We start from the raw sequence: 25303 nt of genomic DNA on the forward strand, positions 1-25303 counted from the left end.
CTGATGTCTGCTCCAATATCCTCCTACCAATAATCCCTTATTCAATTCATTTCCCAAACACCCAAGCAAACGCCACACTCATTTTCTCTAACCCTCCCCCACTTCCAAATGCCAAGCCCGACCCTAGTGTTCTTTCCCATGAGAGAGCTTGTGTGCAATTCCAGTTCCTAAAGGGGAACAGAACACCACAGCCCGTCATTCCACCTCTCCCCAGCAGAAAAAACACAGTGCCAATTGTACCAAAAATGTACATTTAAGCCCATCTGATCTCAACTACATATTCCCAAGCCCAGCCATAAAGACTAGTATATTTTTAAGCTAACACGTTGCTCACGCATGTAGCTTTTACAACCTGGACTAAAATCAAGCACTAGTAGGCTAGAGGACTCCAGTATTTAAATAATATTTAAATTATATGATAATAAATCATGTTTTTTATGGTTGCATTTCCAGTGGCCATATTAACTACAGTACTAAATATGGCTCCTCCGAAAGGACCACAACCTGGTCATTGTGTTTGGAGGCTTGCGTGCCTCAGTGACCCATAGTGCTATATTGGGTGGAGTCAGGGCCTTATGCTTTGGCTCTTGGCAGGGTCACCCGTGCCAACCAGGTCAAAGGGTAGAGGCCAGACAGATAAATCCACCGGTTGTCCAGATTCAGGGGTTCAGCTCAGGGCGAACAACCTTGACTGGTCAAACAGAATTGTTACGAAAGTAGCAATGAAGAATCCTTCTACATCTGAGTGTGATGATATTTCTAGGTGTCCACCAAGGTGGGACATGCATGAATGACCGACAGTGGTGAAAACGGAGAAGAAGCTACTGACATAATGAAGGAAGCCCTGAACATCGCCAGACATGAAAGACTGGCTGCCCTAAACACCAGCGGTGTAGCTGGCAGTAAGTAAATATAAGATGGCTGCACATTGGTCATCTAAGGTTCTCTGCTATCATTATTCTTTCTTGTCCTGAGCGAGCTTCCATTTCTATTTTGTTTCAGAAGAGAAGTAAAATCATATAGCCAGTCATAAAATATTGAGAAGTTCTCAAAAATTTTAAAAGACAACATTTGGTTGCACTTGCTTCATAAATCATGCTTTTGTCTATTCTGTTAATGAAAAGAGAGTCATCAAGACAAACACTAACGTCTTACACTGGACTGACAAGTCAGGTTCTACATATGGCTGTCTACATTCATAACTTGAATAGAAACTTACCATCAGTACGAAGTACTAAAGGAGTGGGTGGGCTCAGAACCCTCTTGTTGGTTACTGTGTTTTCTACCTCGCAGATATAAGCACCGACGTCTGAAATCTCCACTTTCGATATGTACAAGTTACCAGTGTTTTGAGACACAAAGCGACGATTGTCTTGTTCCACAAAAGTTGGAAACTGATTAAATATCCAAGCATATTTCAGTTCTGAAAAAAAAATGTTTCACAATATCAATACACTTGTTTTATCCGTCAGGCTCAATCATTCAAGAAACAGTTAGACACAGGTTTTAAGGAAAAATCTGATCACAAACCTTGGCATCAGAACATCAACCTAAGCCTTACCGTCAGCAAGATGAAAGAGTAGATGGTTGACCTTCAGAAGAAATGTGTGTGGGGGCGTGTTGGTGGAAAGTGTGAAAGGTGAAAATGACCCGGTTTTTATCAATGCAGTTCTTGTGGAGTTGTTCTATAGGTTCAAGTTTATTGGCACCCATATCATTAGTATCTTGTCTCTCACCTTATCTCACCTTGTCTCTTCACACTGATGCAATAATGAAGAAAGTGCATCAGCGTGTGTACTTTTTTCAATGTCTAAGAAGATTTGATGTGTCCATGAGGATATATTTCAAACTTCTGATGGGTTACATTTCAGCTTGGCATGGCAAATTCTCTGCTCTGGGCAAGAGTCTGCAGTAAAAGTCTAAACACAGCCCAGCCAATCACAGGCACGCTACTTGCTTCCAACCAGTCTACTTTCGTGGTTCGCTGCTTCAGGAAGGCTAAGAGTATTATGAAGATGCCTGCCACCTTAGCCATCCCCTTTTCTCTCTTCTGCTTTCTGGGAAAATGGTACAGGATTTTGAAAGCTCAGAACACCAGACTAAGTACAACTTCTTCCCCATTGCAATCGGACTTCTGAACAAATCATCTTTGTCACATCCTCTTTCTGGTAGTGTTGCTGCATTCTTATCTTTAACACTACTTCTCGTGGTTAATTTCTTAGTGTCATTTCCCATTTCTTTTTCCACTACTTCAGACTGCATGACAACTTTGCTATTCTACTGTTTTATTTGTGTTGCTGTATTGACTGTTATATTTGTATTTATTATTACCTTATATACTACTTACTCAGCAAATAAGCAATTTCATTGCATCCCACTGTGTATGACCATTATCTAATCTAATCTGTTTTATGAAAAACAATAATTAGATTAGATTAGAAATAGTTATAGTTACTTATTTTGCCAATGTTTTCCTATGCATTATCATTTATGTATTATTTTTGGCACACTGGCAAAATGCTTTATTAAAGTATTGCCTGTATTTTATTTTAACCTATTCATTGTAAATTGGTCAAGACAATGTTAGAGATAATGAAGTGGAAATCCAGCTGTTGTTACACTTGATAAATGTACTTATTGTCATATTGCCAATTCGAGAAACAGAATAATTTGCCATCACACCTGATTTAGCATAGAGAAACTAACTTAAATCCCAAGTGAATCAGGAACAGAAAGTACACTGACAGTGAAAACACAGAATTTAAAAAAATTATCATTTTTTTCCCAAATTTGTTGTGCACCTAGCTGAATTATTTTGTGGCCTTATTTTCTCATTTTTCATGATGTACTGAATTATTTAGATTTGGCCTCAGTTCTCTGAGCTTGGTGCTTTTTCCCTCATAAAGTAAATGTGAGGATACATTCGAAAGATGCTATATATCATTTAGATAGTAATTAATGGCAGAGGCTTTGACGTTCTCTCCATATCCAAATTGCCATATATAAATGTTAAAATTCCTAGAATTTCAAGCCTCTGAAATACTAGCTAACCTCCCCATAACAGACAAATACTATATGTTGATAGCCATCAGTGATATTCATATATTGGCTTTGCCAACTTCATTCAAAATTTGGAAACAATCATCAGTTAAAGTTCCTGAGTCTTCGTATATTTTTGAGGCACATCATACTAGAGTCTGACCAGGAACCTGATTTAACACAAGTAATATGGATGGGATCCTGTAGAGCTTAGACTGAATGATGCACCACAAGCCTACTACAAGAGAAGGGTAGAATGAAGAATAAGTTCAAGAGAAATGACAAACTTAATTTAGGTATATCTACACATTAGCCAATAAATATCACGTCATAAATATCAGCTCATCAAGTCCATGATAACTTCCAAAGAGGGCAATCAAACATCCCCTCTCCTTATTTTGTTTTTGCTTCAACAACGTGTTTTCTCTCACATACCTTTTAAATCCTTTTCTTTCATTTGGCACACATCCACAATGGGTAAATTACAGGAGCCAACCAAGCTGCAAATACATCTTTGGGATGTAGGTGGAAACTGAACCCATGAAGATAGAATAACAAACTGCACAACAGCTGAGGTCAGGATCTAACCCATTGCTCTAGAGTGGTGAGATTGCTGTGGACTTGTGCGGCCCTTGGAGCAAAAGGTTCTCTGCACTAATTATATTAAAGAAGTTGTGGATAAAAGTGACAGAACACTTCAAACAATGGAGATAAGGACAGATACCCATCGACATTAATTAATTTGTAAGTCAATCACAAGACCATCAATGTCTTATTCATTGAGGCTGCAGAAAGTTAAAGTTAGAGCATGTATTTTTTTCTGCTCTTGTTTATTTTAACCAGGTGTGCCAAAGAATCCTTTTCTGAAGATGCTAGACCATTGACTATATGTATTCTTTCATTATATCATGTCAAATGTCATTCTTCTTCTGAAGGAAGTGTTTGATATCCAGATTTCACCATGCATTTCTCCCTTGTCGTGAAGTTGCTGTGTTACTTGAAAGCAAAACAAAAATGCAGACAAGGTGGCTTATAATTATTTTCAGTGGAAAATCTGGACTACCCATGCTAAACTGTTTTTTAAATTATCTGCACATTGCTGAAAGATGTTCAGTCTCTCTGCAGCAATAATCAGTCCCAACACACCTAAAGGAATAGTGCAAGATATACCTTGAACATATTTGCCCCATAAAGAAATTGGAATGTCCTCTACCATCTCTGAAGCAGACTAAATAAATTTATAAGTACAATGCAGTTTTCACAGTCCCATGTATTTTATAGCATATCCTCCAGCCAAGCAAAATGATAGAAAGACAAATGAAGAATTCATCCTTCTCAAGCAAGGCTCATTAATTATTCAATCCTTCTCAAATAGGATACATAGGACCATAAAACATACATTTCTTATTTATCATTAGAATTCTCTGTGGTGGAAAAAAATACCTAGTGCTTATCTCAGCTATGGTTCTTAACAGCAAGATCCTTGTTGTGTGAAGCTGAGATGCCATGCTGTGCTTGGCATTTAGATCTGTCTGCTTATAAGAGAGAGAGATGAACAAGAAAGACAACAAGGAAAATCTGTCATTGCAGGCAGTCCAAAAATATTCAACCAGGCCAGCTCCTATCATGAGAGGATTGTCCTACTAAGAAAAGCCTAGACAGTTTCCATATGCATTCCTTGGAGTTAAGAAGAATGACAGGTGACATTTTTCAAACACCTAAGATCCTAAGGAGTTTAACTGGATGAATACTGAGATATTTTCCCTTGTGGGAGAGTGTTGAGTAAGAGGAAATATAAGAAACGTCTAGATGGAGTGGGTACAGAGAGGATTTTCTCATAGTAGGATCTTCGAGGAACACAGGGTAGTCTCAAAATGAAAGGATGTCCCTTTAGAACAGAGTCGAGAAGGAATTTCTTTAGTGAGAGGGTGGTGAACCATTGAATTCATTGTCACAAACAGATGTGGATGCCAAGTCATTGGGTATATTGAAAGCAAAGATTGATAGGTCCTAATCTGTAAGGGTGTTAAAGGTTTTGAGAAGAAGGCAGGAGGATTGGTTTGAGAGGGATAATAAATCAGCCATGATGGAACAGACAATGGGCCAAATGGCCTGTTTCTGCTCCTATGCCTTATGCTCTTATTGGAAAAGGTTACAAGGGAACAAGCTGGTCATTTAAAACTGAGATGTGCAGAAATGTTTTCTCTGAGAGGGTAATGAATCTCTGGAATTCTCTGCCTATTGGTTAGCAGAGGCTCGTGCACCAGAAATGTTTAAGCTGGAGGTAGATAAATATTTTAAAAATTGAAGAATTGAGGTTTAATGGGAATTGGTATAGGAGAGCTAAGACCCAGGTCAGCCATGATCATGGTAAATGGCAGATCAAGTTTGAGGGGCCATGGTGGCCTATACCTGCTTTTATCATGATACTGTAATGACTGTGAAATGGATAAAACACTACCCTGTCAAATTTAACCAGGAGTGGATGTGACCTTTATCAGAAAGAGACGTGCAATATGTGTGATTGTTGTAAATAAGCAATCTGTGTGTCTTAGATGAAAACAGTTTGTGATCAGAATGAGTTTTGTATAATAATTGCCTGAAAACAGGTATGAGTTCTGTTAATTTGTGAACAAAGATATATAGGGATTTGTCTGGAGTTGTGATAGCTTCACTGTAGACACTGCTGTCCTGGTGTCATATTCAGGATGCAATTTCTAGTTTGCAGAAGAAAACAACTGAACATATACCCTTTTTACGTTCTTTTTTCGAAATTACCTTTGTGGATAATATTGAAAAAAAAAGAAATAATTCCACAGCAAAGAAAAGTGTTTAAGAGAGTAAAGTTAGCTCTGCTAGTGCCTTAAGCACTTCTCCACAAACCATGGCATGATCATTTACCATGGGTGAGTAAATGCCTGCTGAATTCATTGATGTGGACAGAATAATAAATCTATATCAACAGAATTGTACCATTTAACATGCTAGAAGTTGTAAATCTCAGAGATACTGTCTACCTATAATATAATAAAATAAATATGCAATATGTAATGGAAATTCACAGTTTGATTGTAACCTCGTAAAGGTCATCACAAGTTTTTTTTGTGTGTGTTCCTCTAAAAATAATCTGCCTTTTCTGCAATAAATTCTAAAGGCTTAAATATTTCATTAGTTCACATAAGGTTAATATCTCAGGCATTTAAATTGCCAAATTGACACATCACAGTGTTTTCCTTCTGGTAATATTTAATGAAGCATTAAATCCCTTCCTTCCTACTAAAACTGCCAGTGTGCATCAGGTCAAGTAAAATTTTACAAATTTCTTCAAAATTTTGTTACTTCCAGCATACAGGGGAAATATTTCCCACATAATTAAACAGCTCTCCCTTGGTTACGTTATGAATGTGAGTCAAACAGGAAGTAGAGAACAACACATACTTGCACAAATTCAAATCTTTTGAGATTTTTTCAATTGCATTAGGTAGCTTCTGGTCAACTGTACTGCATTGTCATCTTCCGCTGACCTCGACAAACCTTTTGCACAAGGAATCTGAAGGCTTAATAACATGGATTCTCTCTTTTCCAAGGGGACTTTACAATCTTCAGACTTCCTCAGTGATGGCATTCGACTGAGTGCGTTGTTGACCATACTGAAGCATTTTGACAGCAAATCAAGAAATAAAATTCACTAAATTTTACAAATTCTAACACATGATAACAGTGTGAATTAAAACTGGCATATGCAGATGATTTTAACATCATGGGTCAAAGGTCCTGTACTGTGCTGTAATGTTGTATGTTCTATGTTCTTAACCAAGTAGGTGATTTTGTTAATAATTGGTGGATTTTTGATATGATTATTCTGAGGAAATTTAACTCCTTTTTTTCAGGACCAAAGAAGTGGTTCAGAAATTATTAAAAACTCAGTTACACCTTACACCTTGCACAAACAGTACAGCTGCAATACTACAGTACTACAACTCTGGGCATCAGTGATTGGAATTCAGTCTCAGTGTCATATGTTAAGTGTACATCCACCCTGTGGAATGTGTGGGTTTTCTCAGGATCCTCTGGTTTCCTCCCACAGTCCAAAGATTTACCAGGTAGTAGGTTAATTGGTCATATCCAGTGATTTGATTAGGGAGCTTAAGGTAAAGGGACCCCTAGGAGGCACTGATAGCATATGATAAAGTGTGCAGATAGGGTGGTTAAGAAGTCATAAAGAGGGGGAATTTCTAGAGTGCCTATGAGATGGCTTTTTCAAGTAGCTCATGGTTGAGCCCACTAGGGGATCAGTTACTCTGGACTGGGTGTTGTGCAATGATTATTTCGACAGCTTAAGGTAAAAGAACCCCTCAGGTGAAAGTGATCATAATATGATCAAATTTACCCTGAAATCTGAGAAGGGGAAGCTAAAGTCAGATGTATCAGTAATACAGTGGATTAAAGGGAATTACAGAGGCATGAGAGAGAATTGATTGGAAAAGAACACTGGCAGGGATGATGGCAGAGCAGAAATGGCTGGAATTTCTCATAGCAATTCAGAAGGCACAGGATATATGCATGCCAAAAAGGAAGAAGTATTCTAAATGGAACATGACACCACCGTGGCTAACAAGAGATGTAAAAGCCAACATAAAAACCAAAGAGAGGGTATATAATAGAGCAAATATTAGTGGGAAGTTAGAGGATTGTGAAGCTTTTAAAAACCAACAGAAAACAACTAAAAAGTTATTAAGAAGGTAAAGATGGAATACAAAAGTAAGCTAGCCAGTATTATTAAAAGAGGATACCAAAAATTTCTTCAGATACATAAAGTGTAAAAGAGAGGCTAGAGTGGACATTGGACCACTGGAAAATGATGCTGGAGAGGTAGTAATGGGGGACCATTAAATAACTGATGAACTGAATAAGTATTTTGTTTTTCTGTCTTCACTATGGAAGACACTAACAGTGTGGTGGAAATCCCAGATGTCTGAGGTCATGAAGTGTGTAAAGTTACTATTACTAGAGAGTAAACTGAAAGGGCTGAAGGTAGATAAGTCACCTGGACCAGATGACCTACACCCCAGGTTCAACACAATAAACCTCTCACTTTTAATCAACAAGCTTCAAAATGTGGGCCTCTGTACCTCCCTCTGCAACTGGATCCTTGTCTTCCTAAGGCCAGTTAGTGCAGATTGGAAATAACATCTCCCCCTCACTGACAATAACACAGGTTGTGTGCTTAGCCCATTGTTTCACTCTCTCTGCATTCATGACTATATGGCTAGGCACAGCTTATATACCATCTATAAATATACTGATGACACCACAGCTGTTGGCACAATCTCAGATGTTGATGAGGAGTCAGATAGATCAGCTGTTCAAGTGTTGAAACAACCACCTTCAACTTAACATCAGAAAGAGCAAGGAACTGATTGTGGGCTTCAGGAAGAGGAAACTGGGAGAGCATAACTGGTTCTAAATGAGAAATCAGCAGCGGAAAGGACGAGCAGCTTTAAGTTCCTCGGCATCAACATCCTGGAGGATCTATTCTGGGCCCAACATATTGATGCAGTCACAAAGTACACATGTGCCTGGCTATTCTTCATTAGGAGTTTGAGGAGATACGTAATCACAGAAAGACTGCAGCAAATTTCTATAGATGTACCATGGCTCTGACTGGTTGCATCACCACCTGGTATGAAAGCTCTGATGCACTGGATTTAAAGAGGCTACAAAGGGTTGTAGATTCCACCAGTTTCATAAACCTCTCCACTGTCAAGGAGATCTTCTAAAAGGCAGTGCCTCAAGAAGGCAGCATCCAACATTAAGGACCCTCATCATCCAGGACCTACCCTCTTCTTGGTACTACCACCAGGGAGGAGGTACAGGAGCCAGAAGACACAGACTCAACATTTTAGGAACAGCTTCTTCACTTCTACCATAAGATTTCTGAATGGTCCATGAATCCAAGAACACTATCTTACTATTCCCCTTTTACACTGTATTTTAATTTTTTTTTGTTGTAAGTTATAGTGATTTTCTTTTATATCTCGTACTGTACTGCTACCACAAAACAACACATTTCATGACATACCTCAGTGATAATACACCTGACTTTGATTTTGATCCAGAGATGGACATCACAATTGTACCACAACTAATAGTTGTCCGAAATGAATGCTGACCTGGAATAGACTAACAGATAGAAACCAGGAAATACGAGGTCAATCTGAAATTCACCAGAGAGCCTCTGCAAAATATCTCAGGCATTGAAGAGTCCAGTGCAATGATGTGTTGAGAATTTGTGAAAGATATGCTAGCTATTATGTCAATCAAGACATGCCCTGTTGTTGCCGATGTCATTTAATTTAACTGTATAAAAAGTGATAATAGTCAAGCCCTGTCACAACTGTCAAGCATCTTTCATTAATTCAAGTTTAGCCCATAAATGCCTCTTCACTCCTGAGATGGCTATCTGGAGATCGTACCTGTACCTCTTATAACTTTCTTGGTAACTGCATCCACTCTGCCTACCTGCCTGTCCTTTTAATCAAATGAGTATCCTTGGATGTTAAGCTCCCAACTACGATCTTCTTTCAGCCATGACTGAATGATGCCTAAAACATCATACCTGCCAATTTCTAACTGCACTTCAAGATTATCTACCTTATTCCCTCTACTGCATGCATTTGAATATAACACCCTCAATCCTGTATTCATCACCTTTTTCAACTTTGCCCCCCAATACACTTCAACTCATCCCGTTATCAGCCTGTCCTTCCTCACAGCCTCATTACACAATGCATTAACTTGTATCCCAGCTGCCCATCCACATCCCTATCATGTCAGTTCCCATCCCTCTGACAAGATAGTTTAAATCCACCCCAAAAGCTCTAGCGATCCTGGGCACAAGGATATTGGTCTCCCTCAGGTTCAGGTCCTTTTTATACAGGTCATACCTTCCCCAGAAGAGATACCAATGTTCCAGTAATCTGAAACCCTGCCCCCTACTACACTTCCTTAGCCACTCATTCATCTGTATTATCATTCTATTCCTGCCCTGACTACTGACTAGCACGTGGTATAAGATCATGCAACACTGGAGCAGAATTAGGCCATTTGGCTAGTTTATAGGCTTGCTTATCCTCAGATGTAATCTTTTCTGCTCTTAATGCTGTTTCTGTTGCCTTCTGTTGGTTTCTAAAAGCTTCCCATTAATTTAAAAAATATTGCATGTCCTCTTTTTTGCATTTATGCTATCTCTGACTTCCCAAGTCAGCATGGTTGCATCATCCTCCCTTTGGAATGTTTATTCTTCTTGGGATGAAATGATCCTGTGTCTTCCAAATTACCACCTGAAACTTCTGTCATTGGTGCTTTACTGTTATCTCTGCGAAGGTTCTCTTAAAATCAGTTTGGCCAGCTTCTCTCTCACAGCTCTGTAGTTATTTTTACTCCACTGTAATACTGTTGCATCCTATTTTAGTTTCTCCCTCTCAAACTGCATGGTGAATTCCATCATATTTTGAGCAGCGCCTCCCAAGGATTCCTGAATCAAATCCGGTACATTGCACAACACCCAATCCAGAATTGCCTTTTCCCTAGTGGACTTAACCACAAGCTGCACTAAAAAAAACATTTCACAGGCACTGTACAAATTTCTTCTCTTGGGTTTCAGTGCCAATCTGATTTTCTCCATCTGCCTGCATATTGAAGTCCCATGTGATCACAGTAACATTGCCTTTTACATGCCTTCTCTCTCTCCTGTTGTAATTTGTACACCACATCCTGGCTGCTGTTCTGAGGTCTATATATAACACCATCAGGGTCCTTTTACCTTTGCAGTCTCTTATCGCTATCCACAAGGATTCTATATCATCTCATTCTATGTCACTTCCTGTTAAGGATTTTATTTCAATTTTTTAACCAACAGAGCGTCTCCATACAACCCCCCCCCCCCCCCCCAACCTACTTGCCGGGAGTTACAACGGTATGTTCAACTCCCAGCTGTGATCTTCTTTCAGCCACAATCCTGTGATATCCACATCGTACCTACCAATTTCTAACTGTGCTATGAGTTAACTGACTTTGTTTTGAATATTGCATGCATTCAAATATAACACTTTTGGTTCTTCATTGACCAGCCCTCTTCTTAAATTTGTATCCATGTTGTCTGAAGTTAAATTCTTAACCGTTTCTAAACTTTGTCTTATTTTATTTTTATTCTTCTGAATACTTCAGTAACCACTCCTACTCTCCTTCCCTTTTATTTTACCTACTTTTTTCCAATCTGTTGAACTCTATCCCCCATCCCCTCTCCACTTGGCACTTTTTAAATTTAACCCTTATTGACAATCCCAGTGATGGGATTTGCAAGGACCTTGGACCTAGCACAGTTCAGGTGGATAAACTGTATAAAATCTGTGTTATCTACAGAACAACTTCAATATGTGTTATTAACTTCTCCTTAACAGGCACCGTTTCCCAAATGGGTAGCCAAGTAGTTAATTAGTGAATTGAAGAGGTTCCAGAAGAAGTGATACCAGTATTGGTAATTAACATTGAAGGGCTATATAAGGTTCAGAGATCCTGGAATCACATGTTAACACAATGCCTTTGGATTCACTGCTTACAGTAACTTGGGCAGTTCTATTTATTACACAGAAATGCTGCTGGCATTAGTGTTAAAATTGGAACAGCCAGTTATTAATGTTGGAGGGGCGCTGAGTCTTTGGATATTTTAAAAACAATGACTGCACAGTTGACTTACAAATCTTACTTACTTGTCATATGTCTGGTAATACAGTGTATTCAGGTTAATAGGGACATCGGTTAATAAGGCCATTGGTTAATAGAGCCATCAGTCAATCAGGGAAGCCAATTATTTGGAGGAGCACTGAAAGAACAAAAACCAATTGAGAAAATAGCCGGGATTTCTTTCATTTATTTGGGACATTATGTCAGTTAACTCGGACAGGAGACTGTTGTCAAACTGCTTCTAGTCATGTTCAAAAAATTACAAGAATGCAATTGTTAACAGCATTGCATGAAGGCAGTCTGTGTCTGTGCCGATTTTGTTCATTGTGTACACTGGATGAATTCATTTGTCAATAACTATTTGGAACTAATACAGTTTTAATGTACTGTAGTAGCATTGGTAGTGTTCAAATTTGTTCTGTATATTATTTAAATACAAAAATTTGTTATGAAGTTAAATGGTAGATTGTCTTTTTTACGTCTTTCTAGCTATATCCATTAAACTTCTGCTAAATGGGGCAGCTGCTTAATTGGGCCAAACTGTATGGTCCAAGTGTGTCCCAATTAACCAGAATCCACTCTATTATCTATTCCAGAGCAGCATTTAAAATGGCATTTAATCTTAATTGAAACAAAAGTTAAGATGTTGGAAATATGAAACAAAACAAAAGCAGAAATTGCTGGACATGTTCAGCAGGTTTTGGTCAGTCTATATTATAGAACTTCACCACCCCCCTCACCCCCAAGTTTTAGGAGCAGATGTGTCAAGAAATTGCATGCTGTTTTCAGAATATTAGAGCAATGCTAGTAGGAGATTTCAATTTTCCCTGAGATTTCTTATTAGCACCACTCTAATATTCTGGACTTCCACTTCGGGAACGAGACAGGTCAAGTAACTAAAATGGTAGCTTGGGACCAGTGACCAGAATTCCAGTAGTTTTAACGTAGTTGTGGAAAAAGATAGAACAGATCCATGGCTTAAAGTCCCGAACTGGAGCAGAGCTAACTTTGAGGACATTATACTAATTCTTGTTGTGGGTAACAGGGCGATTTAAAGGCAGAGGAATAGTTGTCAAAGGGGAGGTTTTTAAAAGAGTTAAGTCAGGAGTCCAGGGCAACATGCTCCTGTTAAGGTGAAGGCTAGACATACCAATATCAAGGAATCTTGGCTGAGGAGACATCTTGAGGCTCTGGTCAAGAAAAATAAGGAGGAGTACATTGTTTTTAGGCAGCTAGGTACAAATGATTCCCTTGCAGAATAGAAAAAGGGTAAGAGCAGGCTAATGAGGGAAATTAGGAAGGAAAAAGTGGAAATAAGATGGATTTAGCAGGCAGGGTTAAAATAATCACAAGAGGATCATCAGTCAATTTAACAGTAAAAGAGTGTCTAAGGAGAGACTAGATCCTCTTAATGACTATCGGGGCTGCCTATGTGTGGAGCTGCAGGAGATGGCCAAGATTTGTAATGTCTATTTCTCTTCAGTATTTATTAAGGAAATAACATGGATGCCAAAGAAATGGGGGTAATAAGTAGTGGGGTTTTGGATCATAAGCATATTATTAGGAATGAGGTACTTAGAGCTTTTAGGCATTTTAAAGAGGCAAATCCTCAGGGCCTGGTCAAGTGCACCCCATGATCTTATGGAAGACAGAGAAGAAATCACCCTTGTAGGGATGTTTGCTTCACCTTAAGTTATGAGCAAAGTTTCAGAGGACTGCAGAGTGACTAATGTTGTCCTATTGTTCAAGAATGGTAGCAAGGAAAGGGAAGGGATCTCTGGGTTGGTGAGCCTGACTTTAATTATAAGGAAGTTACTTGAGAGAATTCTGAGGCCTAAGATCTACCATCACTTGGATGGTCAAAGCCAGATCAGAGATAGTTGGCCTGGTTTTGTGTGTGAGAGATCATGTCTGATGAAAACATTTGGTGTATATTAACGAGCTAAGGGGAGGGATGAAGGTAGGGCTGTGGGTATTGTACATAGGGGCTTCAGTCAGGCATTTGAAAAGGTCCCATCTGACACACTGATCTGGAAGCTTAGGTTGCATGGGGTTCATGTGGAGCTAGCAAGATGGATTCAGCATTAGCTTCATCATAGAAAGCAGAGAGTGAGATAGAACACCAGAAATTAAAGAGAGATTGGGTCGGAAATTTTATAGCAGTTTCATTTAATTCAAAAGAGAGGGGAGTTGCAATTTTGGTCAACAAAACTTTACCAATTAAAATACAAAATGAATTAATTGATTCTGCGGGAAGATATGTAATTATACATTGTCAAATCTTTTCAGAACTATGAACTCTTATGAATATTTATGCACCAAATGAAAATGATGTAAAATTTATACAAGAGGCTTTTTTGAATTTGGCTGACGCACACAATAAAATATTAATAGGTGGAGACTTTAACTTTTGTCTAGACCCAGTTTTAGATAGGTCAACAAAGGTTGTTACAAAACCAAAAGTAGCAAAATTAACTTTATCATTGATGAAAGATTTAAATTTGATTGATATATGGAGAAGAATTAACCCAAGAGAAAGAAATTATTCATTTTATTCAAATAGAAATAAAACTTATTCAAGGATAGATTTTTTCCTACTATCAGCGAATATTCAAGACAGAGTGAAAAATATGGAATATAAAGCAAGAATATTGTCAGATCATTCCCCTTTGATAATGACAATGCTAATGATGGATAAGGAGGAATCAATTTACAGATGGAGATTTAATTCAATATTATTAAAACGTCAAGATTTTTGTGATTTTATGAAAAAACAGATTCAGTTTTTTTTAGATACAAACTCACATTCAGTTGATGATAAATTTATATTATGGGAAGTGATGAAGGCATATTTGAGAGGACAGATAATAAGTTATACTTCTAAAATTAAGAAGGAATATATGGTAGAAATAGATCAATTGGAAAAAGAGATTACAAAATTAGAAAAAGAATCTCAAAGATATATGACAGAAGAAAAACAAAGACAACTTGTTAATAAGAAGCTACAATATAATACACTTCAGACATACTGAACAGAAAAAGCAATTATGAGAACTAAACAGAGATATTATGAACTGGGTGAAAGATCACACAAGATTCTTGCTTGGCAGTTAAAAACAGACCAGGCCTCCAAAACGATAAATGCAATTAGAACAAGTGTAAATAAAATTACTTATAAACCTTTAGAAATCAATGAAACTTTTAAGAATTTTTTATTCTGAACTGTATCAATCAGAATCACAAAATGATATTGTTGAGATAGAAAGGTTTTTATCACAAATAACTCTCCCAAAATTGAATTCGGAAGAACAGAAGGGATTAGATGTGCCTTTTACATTAAAAGAGGTCGAAGAAGCTCTAGGATCACTTCAGAGTAATAAATCCCCAGGAGAAGATGGTTTTCCACCTGAATTTTATAAAAAGTTTAAAGATTTATTAATTCCTCCTTTTATGGAGCTAATACACCAAGTGGAAAGAACGCATAAACTTCCAGAATCTTTTTCGACAGCTATTTTAATAGTATTGCCAAAAAAAGACAGAGATCTTTTAAAGCCAACATCATATAGACCTATTTCTTTGTTGAACATGGACTATAAAATAATAGCAAAGATTTTATCTAATAGATTATCAAAATACTTACCAAAATTAATACACATGGACCAAACAGGATTTATTAAAAATAGACAATTGGCAGATAATATAACTCGGTTACTTAGCATAATTCATTTGGCACAAAAGAGGGAAGAAATGAGTATGGCAGTTGCTTTGGATGCAGAAAAAGCATTTGATAGATTGGAATGGGATTTTTTATTTAAGGTATTGGAAAAATATGGATTAGGAGTATCTTTTATAAAATGGATTAAAACCTTAAATACTAACCCCAAAGCTAAAGTGGTGACAAATGGCCAAATTTCAACATCATTTCAGTGAACAAGGTCAACTAGACAAGATTGTCCATTATCACCTGCTTTATTTGTGTTGGCGATAGAACTATTAGCTGAATTAATTAGAACTGACTCAGATATTATGGGTTTCAGAGTTAATCAGGAGGAATATAAGATTAACTTATTTGCTGATGATGTTCTGATTTATCTAACTAACCCATTGCATTTGTTGCGTAAATTATCTTCTAGATTGGAAGAATATGGGAAAATATCAGGGTATAAAATAAATTGGGATAAAAGTGAAATTCTATCCCTTACTAAAGGAGATTATAGTCAATGTCGATTAATAATTTAGATGGCCGATAAATGGTATAAAGTACAGGTATAAGAGTTGATAATGATATAAAGAATTTATATAAATTAAATTATTTGCCATTATTGAAAAAAATTCAAGAGGATCTTGATAAATGGATGATGTTACCAATAACATTAATAGGTAGAGTCAATGCTGTAAAAATGAATATATTCCCTAGATTACAATATTTATTCCAAACTCTATCAATACAATTACTGCAGAAGTTTTTTCAAGAGTTAAATAAATGTGTGAGGAAATTTCTTTGGAAAGGTAAGATGTCAAGAATATCGTTGGAAAAATTGACATGGAAATTTGACTTAGGAGGGTTACAATTACCAAATTTTAAGAATTATTACAAAGCAAATCAACTTAGATTTATTGCATCTTTTTTTGATGAAGATAAACTGGCATGGATTAGAATAGAATTAGATAAAATAGGAGAAAATATACCAGAAGATTTTATATATAAATGGGAATCTAAATGGATACGGGAAAAGAAAGAATCTCCTATACTAAAACATTTGATTGATTTATGGAATAAGATAAATGTTGATGATGAGATAAAGAAATCTTTATTAGCAAAGAGACCTTTAATTCAAAATAAACTTATCCCCTTTACAATGGATAATCAATTTTTATATAACTGGTTTCACAAAGGGATCAGATATATAGGAGACTGTTTTGAAGGAGGTATATTAATGTCATTTGACCAATTAAAGAATAAATATAAAATATCAAATAACACTCTTTTCTGTTATTTCCAATTAAGGGTTTATTTAAGAGATAAACTGGGTCAAACAATGTTATTGCCGAAACCTAATGAAATAGAAACTTTAATTCATAAAGGAAAAATTTAAAAAAAAATTCTGGTATTTATAATTTGATTCAAAAACAGGCAATTAAACAAGGAATTCATAAGTCAAGACAAAAATGGGAAACAGTTTTGAATATTAAAATTGATTAAACAAGTTGGTCAAGATTATGTCTTGACACTATGACAAATACAATAAATGTTTGACTAAGATTAGTACAATATAACTTTTTACATCAAATATATATTACACCACAAAAAATAAATAGATTAAATTCAAATTTATCTGATCAATGTTTTCGATGTAATCAAGAAATTCGTACTTTTTTACACTCTACTTGGTCTTGTTTTAAAATTCAACCTTTTTGGACAAATTTAAGAGTTTTACTGGAACAAATTATTGGACATAATAATAATTATCCACATAATTATTCCACATAATCCAACATTATTTTTACTAGGCGATATTGAAGGGATAAAATTGAAATCCAAATTGAATAAACATCAGAAAGAATTCATAAAAATTGCATTGGCAGCAGCCAAAAAGGCTATTGCAGTTACTTGGAAATCGGATTCATACTTAAGTATAGATCGTTGGAAGAATGAAATTTTTAGCTGTATTCCACTTGAAAAAATTACTTAAAATTTTATAAGAGATAAATATGAAATATTTCTGAAAATTTGGTGCCCTTATTTACAAAAAATAGGGTTAAATATATAGGTGCTCCGAAGATAAAATTATTGGTTATCTGGGGAAAGAAATAAATATACATATTAAAGCTATTATGAACTCTGTGGGGATCTTCCGATATCCAGGCATTCTTTCTTTCTTTCTTTTTTCTTCTCTTTTTTTTCTATAGGGATATATTAGGGAGGAGGGGTTGATAATTTTTTTTCTTTCTGTAACCTATTTGAAAATTCAATAAAAAAAATTTTTAAAAAAAGAAAGCAGAGAGTGATGATTGAAGTTCGATTCTCCAATCAGAGGCCTGTGACAAGTGGGACGCCTCAGGGGTCAGCATTGAGACCTCTGTTATTCATTATTTATTAAATAATTTGCATATGGATGTACACAGCACAATTCACAGATTTGCTGCTGATACTAAATTAGGCATTCTTGTTAATAGTGGAGCAAATTACAATGAATTACAAAGAGATATTGTTCGATTCTGATGATTTTGACCCAAGGTTCTTACAGAAGTCAGGAAACAGGCACAAAATGTATTGCTTCACATCATTTTATTAATTGATAGAACAAAGGAAACAGACACAGAACAATGACAGAGGTCTGCTAGTTCCAGAGAGAAACAGAGAAACTATGTTTAAAGAAGAATAAGAACTTAAGATGGCACTGCTTTGTGTTCAAATATTTTATACCCATATAGGTAGGCCTCCCTTAGCCTCGATAGACCATGGATTTGTGCCTTGGAAAGTTTCCAGGACGCAAGCCTGGGCAAGGTTTTTTTTTATATACCTATATAAACATAGAATTCTATAGAACATTACAGGCCCTTCGGCCCACAATGTGGTGTCTACCATGTAACCTACTCTAGGTGCTGCCTAGAATTTCCCTACCACCTAGCCCTCTAATTTTCTAAGTTCCATGTGCCCATCTAAGAGTCTCTTAAAAGATCCTATTGTATCCACCTCTACCACCTTCACTGGCAGTGCATTGCAAGCACCCACTACTCTCTGTGTGAAATCTTACCTCTGACATCCCCCTTCTACCTACTTCCAAGCACCTTAAAACTATGCCTCCTTGTGTTAACCATTTCAGCCCTGGGAAAAAAGTCTCTGACCATCCACATGATCAATGCCTCTCATCAACTCATACACATCTATCAGGTCACCTCTCATCCTCCGTCACTCCAAGGAGAAAAGGCCGAGTTTGCTCAACCTATTCTCATAAGGCACACGCTCCAATCTAGGCAACATCCTTGTAAGTTTCCTCTGCACTCTGTCTAGAGTATCCACGTACTTCCTGTAATGAGGTGACCAGAACTGAACACAGAGTTATAAGGAAAATTCAATTCAAACCGATTAAAAAGCACTTAATCAGTACTGCAGAACAAAGATGCTTCCAGAGCTTTCCAGAATTATACTTCCCATAGCCACAAAAGGTATGTTAAACTTTTATATGCATATAAGAGCTACTTACAAATACAAACATATTATGAATTGTTGAACAGCAAAAGAAAATAACAATTAAACAGAAAATTTAAAAATTAAACAGTCAGATCCAACAATTCCCCCTTTGATTCTAAGTCAGACATTTAGAATCACTACATCTGAACATTCAGAGGCGGATGCAGAATCTATGTTATGTGTAAACTAATACAAAAAGCTTCTAAAGTTATGAATTATCAAAGGTATATATTCTACAAAGTATTCATAATATTTATGAATATTTACGACCCTGGTCAGACCCCACTTGGAGTACTGTGCTCAGTTCTGGTCGCCTCACTACAGGAAGGATGTGGAAGCCATAGAAAGGGTGCAGAGGAGATTTACAAGGATGTTGCCTGGATTGGGAAGCATGCCTTATGAGAACAGGTTGAGTGAACTTGGCTTTTTCTCCTTAGAGTGACGGAGGATAAGGGTATAGGATGATGAGAGGCATTGATCGTGTGGATAGTCAGAGGCTTTTTCCCAGAGCTGAAATGGTTGCCACAAGAGGACACACATTTAAGGTGCTGGGGAATAGGTACAGACGAGATGTCAGGGGTAAGTTTTTTACCCAGAAAGTGGTGAGTGTTTGGAATGGGCTGCCGGCAATGGTGGTGGAGGCAGATACGATAGTGTCTTTTAAGGGACTTTTAAGGGACTTTTAAGGGACTTGTGGATAGGTACATGGAGCTTTTAAAAATAGAGGGCTATGGGTAAGCCTAGTAATTTCTAAGGTAGGGACATGTTCGGTACAACTTTGTGGGCTGAAGGGCCTGTATTTTGCTGTAGGTTTTCTATGTTTATATATCATGGTTAGGAATATTAGTAGGCACACTTATGCAAGTTTGAACTATTTTATGAATGATCACTTTTAAACAAGTAAAAAAGATGTAAATGATGATGAGGCATATTATTAAGAATAATATTTCACATAATATTATGTAATCCCAGCTTCTGAGCCTTGAATGAATCCAATCAAAGAAATCCCCTCCATCATATTTTAGCTGCTTCCTTATGAATATGATCAGCCAGATTAGTTATGTCTTCAGACTCTTCAGTATGTAAGTACCACACTCCCTGCCGATAACTGTACATGTTCCCCCATTAACTGCTATAACTAATGCCATACATATCTTACACATGGCAACCATTTCTGCTGTTACCTTTTCCTGAGTTCCAGTAGTGTCATTGCCAGGTTTATCATGAAGAGGCACATGTTTGTTCTGGATATGCAGGAACGCATAGTTTTGGTGAATATTTTAAAACGTGCAATATATATTGATATTTCCAACAGTTAGAGTTGTTAGCAGCATCGGAAAATTCATGTGATATTCATAAGTATACATTATGTGGCATCTCAATTGGTATATTGTGAGTAGAAAAAATTGGCAAAAATATAACAACAACTAATAATGTTTGAAAAAAACACTTCATAATGTTCAGTAGTTGTCAACTCGCTTGAAGTCTTCTGGCTGGTTAGTGATTTGTTCACTGTGACCCAGCAATGTAGGCATTGTGACCAAGAGGCTACCAGCACATGAACCACAGTGCTTGGTGTCTTTGTCAGATACCACTTTAGCTCGCTTGCAATGGCTGGCTGGTATCCACTTAGTTTTAATTTCTACTTTCACCACTGAGTGGGTAATTTACAGCCCTTGGTAAGAACCTTCCCATTGAGCTCCAAGTGCTGATGGTAGCAGTGTAGCTGGATTCAGTGGACTTGCTTGTTGAGTGATGATATTAGGTGCCTCAAGAACCGTGGACTACATTGACCACTGAGCAGTTATTACTTGATCAAGCGTGATGCTAGAAACAGCCATGACTGCCAGGTAGTTTGCCTGCACTGCTCGCAAACAAGAACCCCATCCTAATGCTGCATTATCCAATTTAGCAGAGTAATAATCAACAGGAAACTGCCAGTCTCCATGTTCTTGAGTTAAGACTGCTATTATGATGTCATTCAGGGACATACAGGGTAACTGGTCTACCCATATTGGGGATTCCTAATGCAGGTGTAGTACACAATGTCACCTTTAAAGTTTGAAAAGTTTCTAGTTGTTTTTTATTAAAAGTAGGAGGATAGTCTGAGTTTTACTGTCCCTCAGCAGATTGTTGAGTGGTTGAGCAAGTTCACCATATGAGTTGACCCATGCTCTGTTGCAGCTGCACAAATGAGTGGAGTTATTGAACTGTTGTAGGAGGCTTTGCTAGCTTAAAGGGTTTTGCATGATCCTTGATGATCTCCTGTTTACCTTGAAAATTTTTCTGTCCATCTCACTGCAGTTCCTCTCATTGCAATTGTGTCTTGTCTAGATTTGCTTTGTGGTCGGAGGAGGATAGGTAATTGAGCAAATAAAGCACGTTGATCTGCAGGAAAAGATGCAATCTGGACATCCTCCACATATTGTATGATAGTCGGGTCAATGGCTGGTAAATCCCTCAGGTGTTGTCTCACAACAGTGAGATAGACAGTGGGACTGCTGTGGAGCCCTTGTGGTACCCTCATTCACTGGTATTGTTTACCACCAACTGTAAAAACCAACCACAGTTAACATTCAGATCCCTGTTGTATGGACCAAAATCCACAGGCCATATCAATAACTGTAAAATACATGTGATGACATTGAAAATAGTTGATAGTTATGCCAGCTCATCAATACATTGACTAACAATGGTTTTATCTTCAGTCCTGTGCGTCTTCACTCCCTCGATCTTTATCAGAGAAGCTGTGACATTGCTGTCAATCTTTTTGTTCCATCACTGTCATTCTCACTTGTGTCACTAGGGGCCACTATAGAGTCCATGTCAAGTCCAACCTGTAATTCCTTAGCGTTCAGGTGGTGTCACTGTCTTGGATGACTGTACAACATAGGCTGTAGTTCTTCAGAATTCAGATGAAGGCTGCAATTGCACAGGTGGACCTTCAAAAGCAGGTACTTCCGAGGGCAGAGCACTAGCAGTAGCGTCACTAACAATGTCACTCGCAGAATTGCTCACTTGAGAAATTTTGCCAGATTTTAGTTTGCTTCTGAACTCTGGGCAATGCACTTTGATTGAATTATGATCTTGCTCTTTCATTTATTTGGTTAATACAAAGATTTGATCTTTAGACTCTTTACTGTCTCTGTCATTTTGTAGTTATCACAAGTTTCAAGTTTCTTTCGATTGGTAAATGAATTTACTTGTCTCGTTAGCTCCTTTATTCACTGACACATTTGATCAAACCAACCATGCAGGCTTATCATTAAATCAGTAGCTGGCATTTTCTTTCCCTCGGGCACTTTCTGGATCTTAATAAACTTAATGTAGTTGGCATTTTCCATCTGGACTTTTCCATTAATTACATCAAACTGAGATGTTTTATTCAGGTAAGCATTCTTGGTAAGTTTCATGACTTTTGCCATTGTTTTGATACAATCTTAATTCACATGTACTTTTTTATTACTTTGACTGTGATCTTGAACTATTAATTCTTTGCAGCCAAACAGAATGATCCAGCAACCAAGTTCATCACAACCAAATAGATTGTACAACCAATACTTTCACTTGTTTAAGATGGTGCTGCTTTGTGTTTACCTATTATATACCCACAGAAATAAGAAACAATCTATTCAAATCTACAGATAAGAATTAACCAGTTGGAAAGCACTTAATTCAATGTTGCTGTCCCAAGTTAGCCAATGAGAATGAACTTATTCAAGAATTGCAGAATGAAGAAGCTTCCAGAGCTTTCCAGAATTATATTTTGTATAACCACTGAAAACATATTAAACCATTATATGCAGTTAACAGCTACTTAAAATCAAGCAGATAATTAATTGTTAAACTGTAAAGAGAATAACAATTAAAAAGTCTAATTTAAGAATTAAACAGTCAGATCCTACACCCTATTATAGGAAAGGCGTTGCCAAGTGGAGAGGATGCAGAAGATATTAACAAGGATGCTACCTGGTCTAGAAGGTCTCAGTTATAGGGAGAGGTTGGCCACACAGAATCTCTATTTCTTGGATCATAGGAGAGTGAGGGGGTGACTTCAGAGAAGTTTATAAAATCATAAGGAGCATGGATAAGGTGGATGTCCATAGGCAGGGCTGGGGAATCCAAAACTAGAGGGCACAAACACAAGACAAGAGTGAAGAGATTTAAAAGAGATTTGTGAGGTAACCTCTTTACATGGAGGGTAGTGAGTACTGAGAATGAGCTGCCAGATGGAGCTTTGAGTTGGGTAAATCTAAGAGGCATAGATGGGACAGGTTTGGAGAGTTGCAGGCTGAATGCAAGCAACTGAATCTAGCAGGGAGGATGACATGGATCAGCTGGGTCAAAGGTCCTGTTTCTGTGCTGTATTACTCTATGACAAGTCAGGGCAGCTTCAGCAGGGAGAGAAATAGAGTTGACCTTTCAGGACAGCAGTCATTCATCACAACAGGGAAAGTGAGAAGATTGGTGTGTTTTTTAAGTCGCAGAGACATTGAGATGTTAACAACAGAGGGAATGATTGTGACAGGGTGCAGACCAAGGCAGCAATTACTTTAAAAAATAGAGCAACATTTTACAGGTACAAATTGAAACAAAATAGAAATATAAGCGGTTATATCTGTGTGAAAGGAGAATTAGCCTGAAATTGCTCAATGCAATATTAAGACCTGAGACCTGAAATGCGGCTAACAGGAAGATGAGATGTTTTTCATTGAGTTATGCTGGGAATCAATCTAAACTAAGGATAGATAAGCCAGAATGGAAATAAGACAGAGAATTCCAAGCAATCTGGACCCACTGGAATTTTACTAACACTGAAACAGATCTACAGTGCATGCCATCTCCACGGCCCTGAAACATCTGGACAGGAAAGACATCTACTGTAGTTCAGACTATTGTTTGTTGACTACACCTCTGCCTTCAGCACTATAATTCAAAGCAAACTCATCACCAAACTTCAGATCCTGGGAGTCAACACCTCTCTTTGAAACAGGATCCTTTACTTCCTGACAAATAGATTGCTATCATTAAGGATAGGCAACAACACTTTCCCATTGATTATTCTAAACTCTGGTGCTTCACAGAGTTGTGTCCTCAGCCCCTTATGCTACTCCCTGTGCAGTCATGATTACATGGCCACATCCTGCACTAACTCCATCTACGTTTCCAGATGATGCTGCCATAGTAGGCTATATCTCAAATAATGATGAGTTGGAGTACAGGAAGGAGATAGAGTGGTTAGTAACATGACAACAGCCTTCCTCTTAATGTCCAAAAAACCAAAAGGCCTGGTCATTGACTTCAGTAAGGGGCAGGGCATCAACAGTGTTGAGGTTGAGAGTTGAGAATTTCAGGTTCCTAGGACTGAACATCACCATTAGCTTATCCTGGTCCAACCACATAGATGCCATGTACAAGAAAGCACACAAATGAATTACTTTCTTAAATAAAGAAATACGGCTTGTCCCCCATCGACCCTTATTATTTTTTATCAACACACCACAGAAAGTATCCTCTCCAGATGCACAACAGATTTGTATGGCAACTGCACCTGCAAGAAACTGCAAAGAGTTCTGGACACAGCTCAACCTCCCCTCTGTTTATTTTGTCTATATTTCTCACTGCCTCAGTAAAGGAGCCAGCATAATCAAGACTTCACCCATCCCTCTCTTCTTCCATCTCCCATCAGGCAAAAAACACAAAAGCTTGATGAAAAAGTACTACCAGGCTCAAGGACAGCTTCTACCCTGCTGTTATAAGAATACTGACTGGTTCTCTAGTGTAGTAAGATGAATGCTTGACCTCACAATCTCCTTTATTATTATCTTGCTCTTATTGTTTCCCTGCACAGCACTTTCTGCATAGCTGTTACTCTTTATTTCATGTCTGTTATTGTTTTACCTTGTTCTACTCAGTACACTGAGTTCTGTATGAACAGTATGTAAGACATGATTTTTATTCTGTCTTGCTACTTGTGACAGTAATAAACCAATTCCAGCTCCAATTCCAAACTGATGCTCAAGGTTACATTTGCAGACTGAATGTAGATAATCTGCAGAATGATTTCCCAATCACCGTTTGACCTATCCAAAAAAAAAGGACATCGTATTGTAACGGTTAGCACAATGCTTTACAGTACAAACTGTAAGATTAGGGTTTGATTCCTGCTGCTGAGTGTAAGATGTTTGTAAGTTCCCCCCATGACCTATTGAGTTTCCATCAGGTACTCCAGCTTCTCTCCATCTTCCAATGATGTAAGGTTATGGTTAGTGAGTTGTGGGTATGCTATGTTGGTATCAGAAGTGTGTTAATCCTTCCAGACTG

General features: G+C 37.5%; 1 protein-coding gene across 9 annotated transcripts in view; it reads right to left on the reverse strand.

Annotated features, from left to right (window-relative positions):
* The window catches only part of LOC140741889 (contactin-4-like), a 2152419-nt gene that overhangs the window by 603683 nt on the left and 1523433 nt on the right, over nt 1-25303 (reverse strand). For all 9 annotated transcript variants that reach the window (XM_073072410.1, XM_073072411.1, XM_073072416.1 and 6 more), the window contains one exon: nt 1220-1423. In XM_073072410.1, coding sequence (XP_072928511.1) covers nt 1220-1423 — 204 coding nt within the window. The remainder of the gene's footprint in view (nt 1-1219; nt 1424-25303) is intronic.

Source organism: Hemitrygon akajei, chromosome 19, assembly GCF_048418815.1.
Source record: "Hemitrygon akajei chromosome 19, sHemAka1.3, whole genome shotgun sequence".
NCBI classification, from domain to species: domain Eukaryota; kingdom Metazoa; phylum Chordata; class Chondrichthyes; order Myliobatiformes; family Dasyatidae; genus Hemitrygon; species Hemitrygon akajei.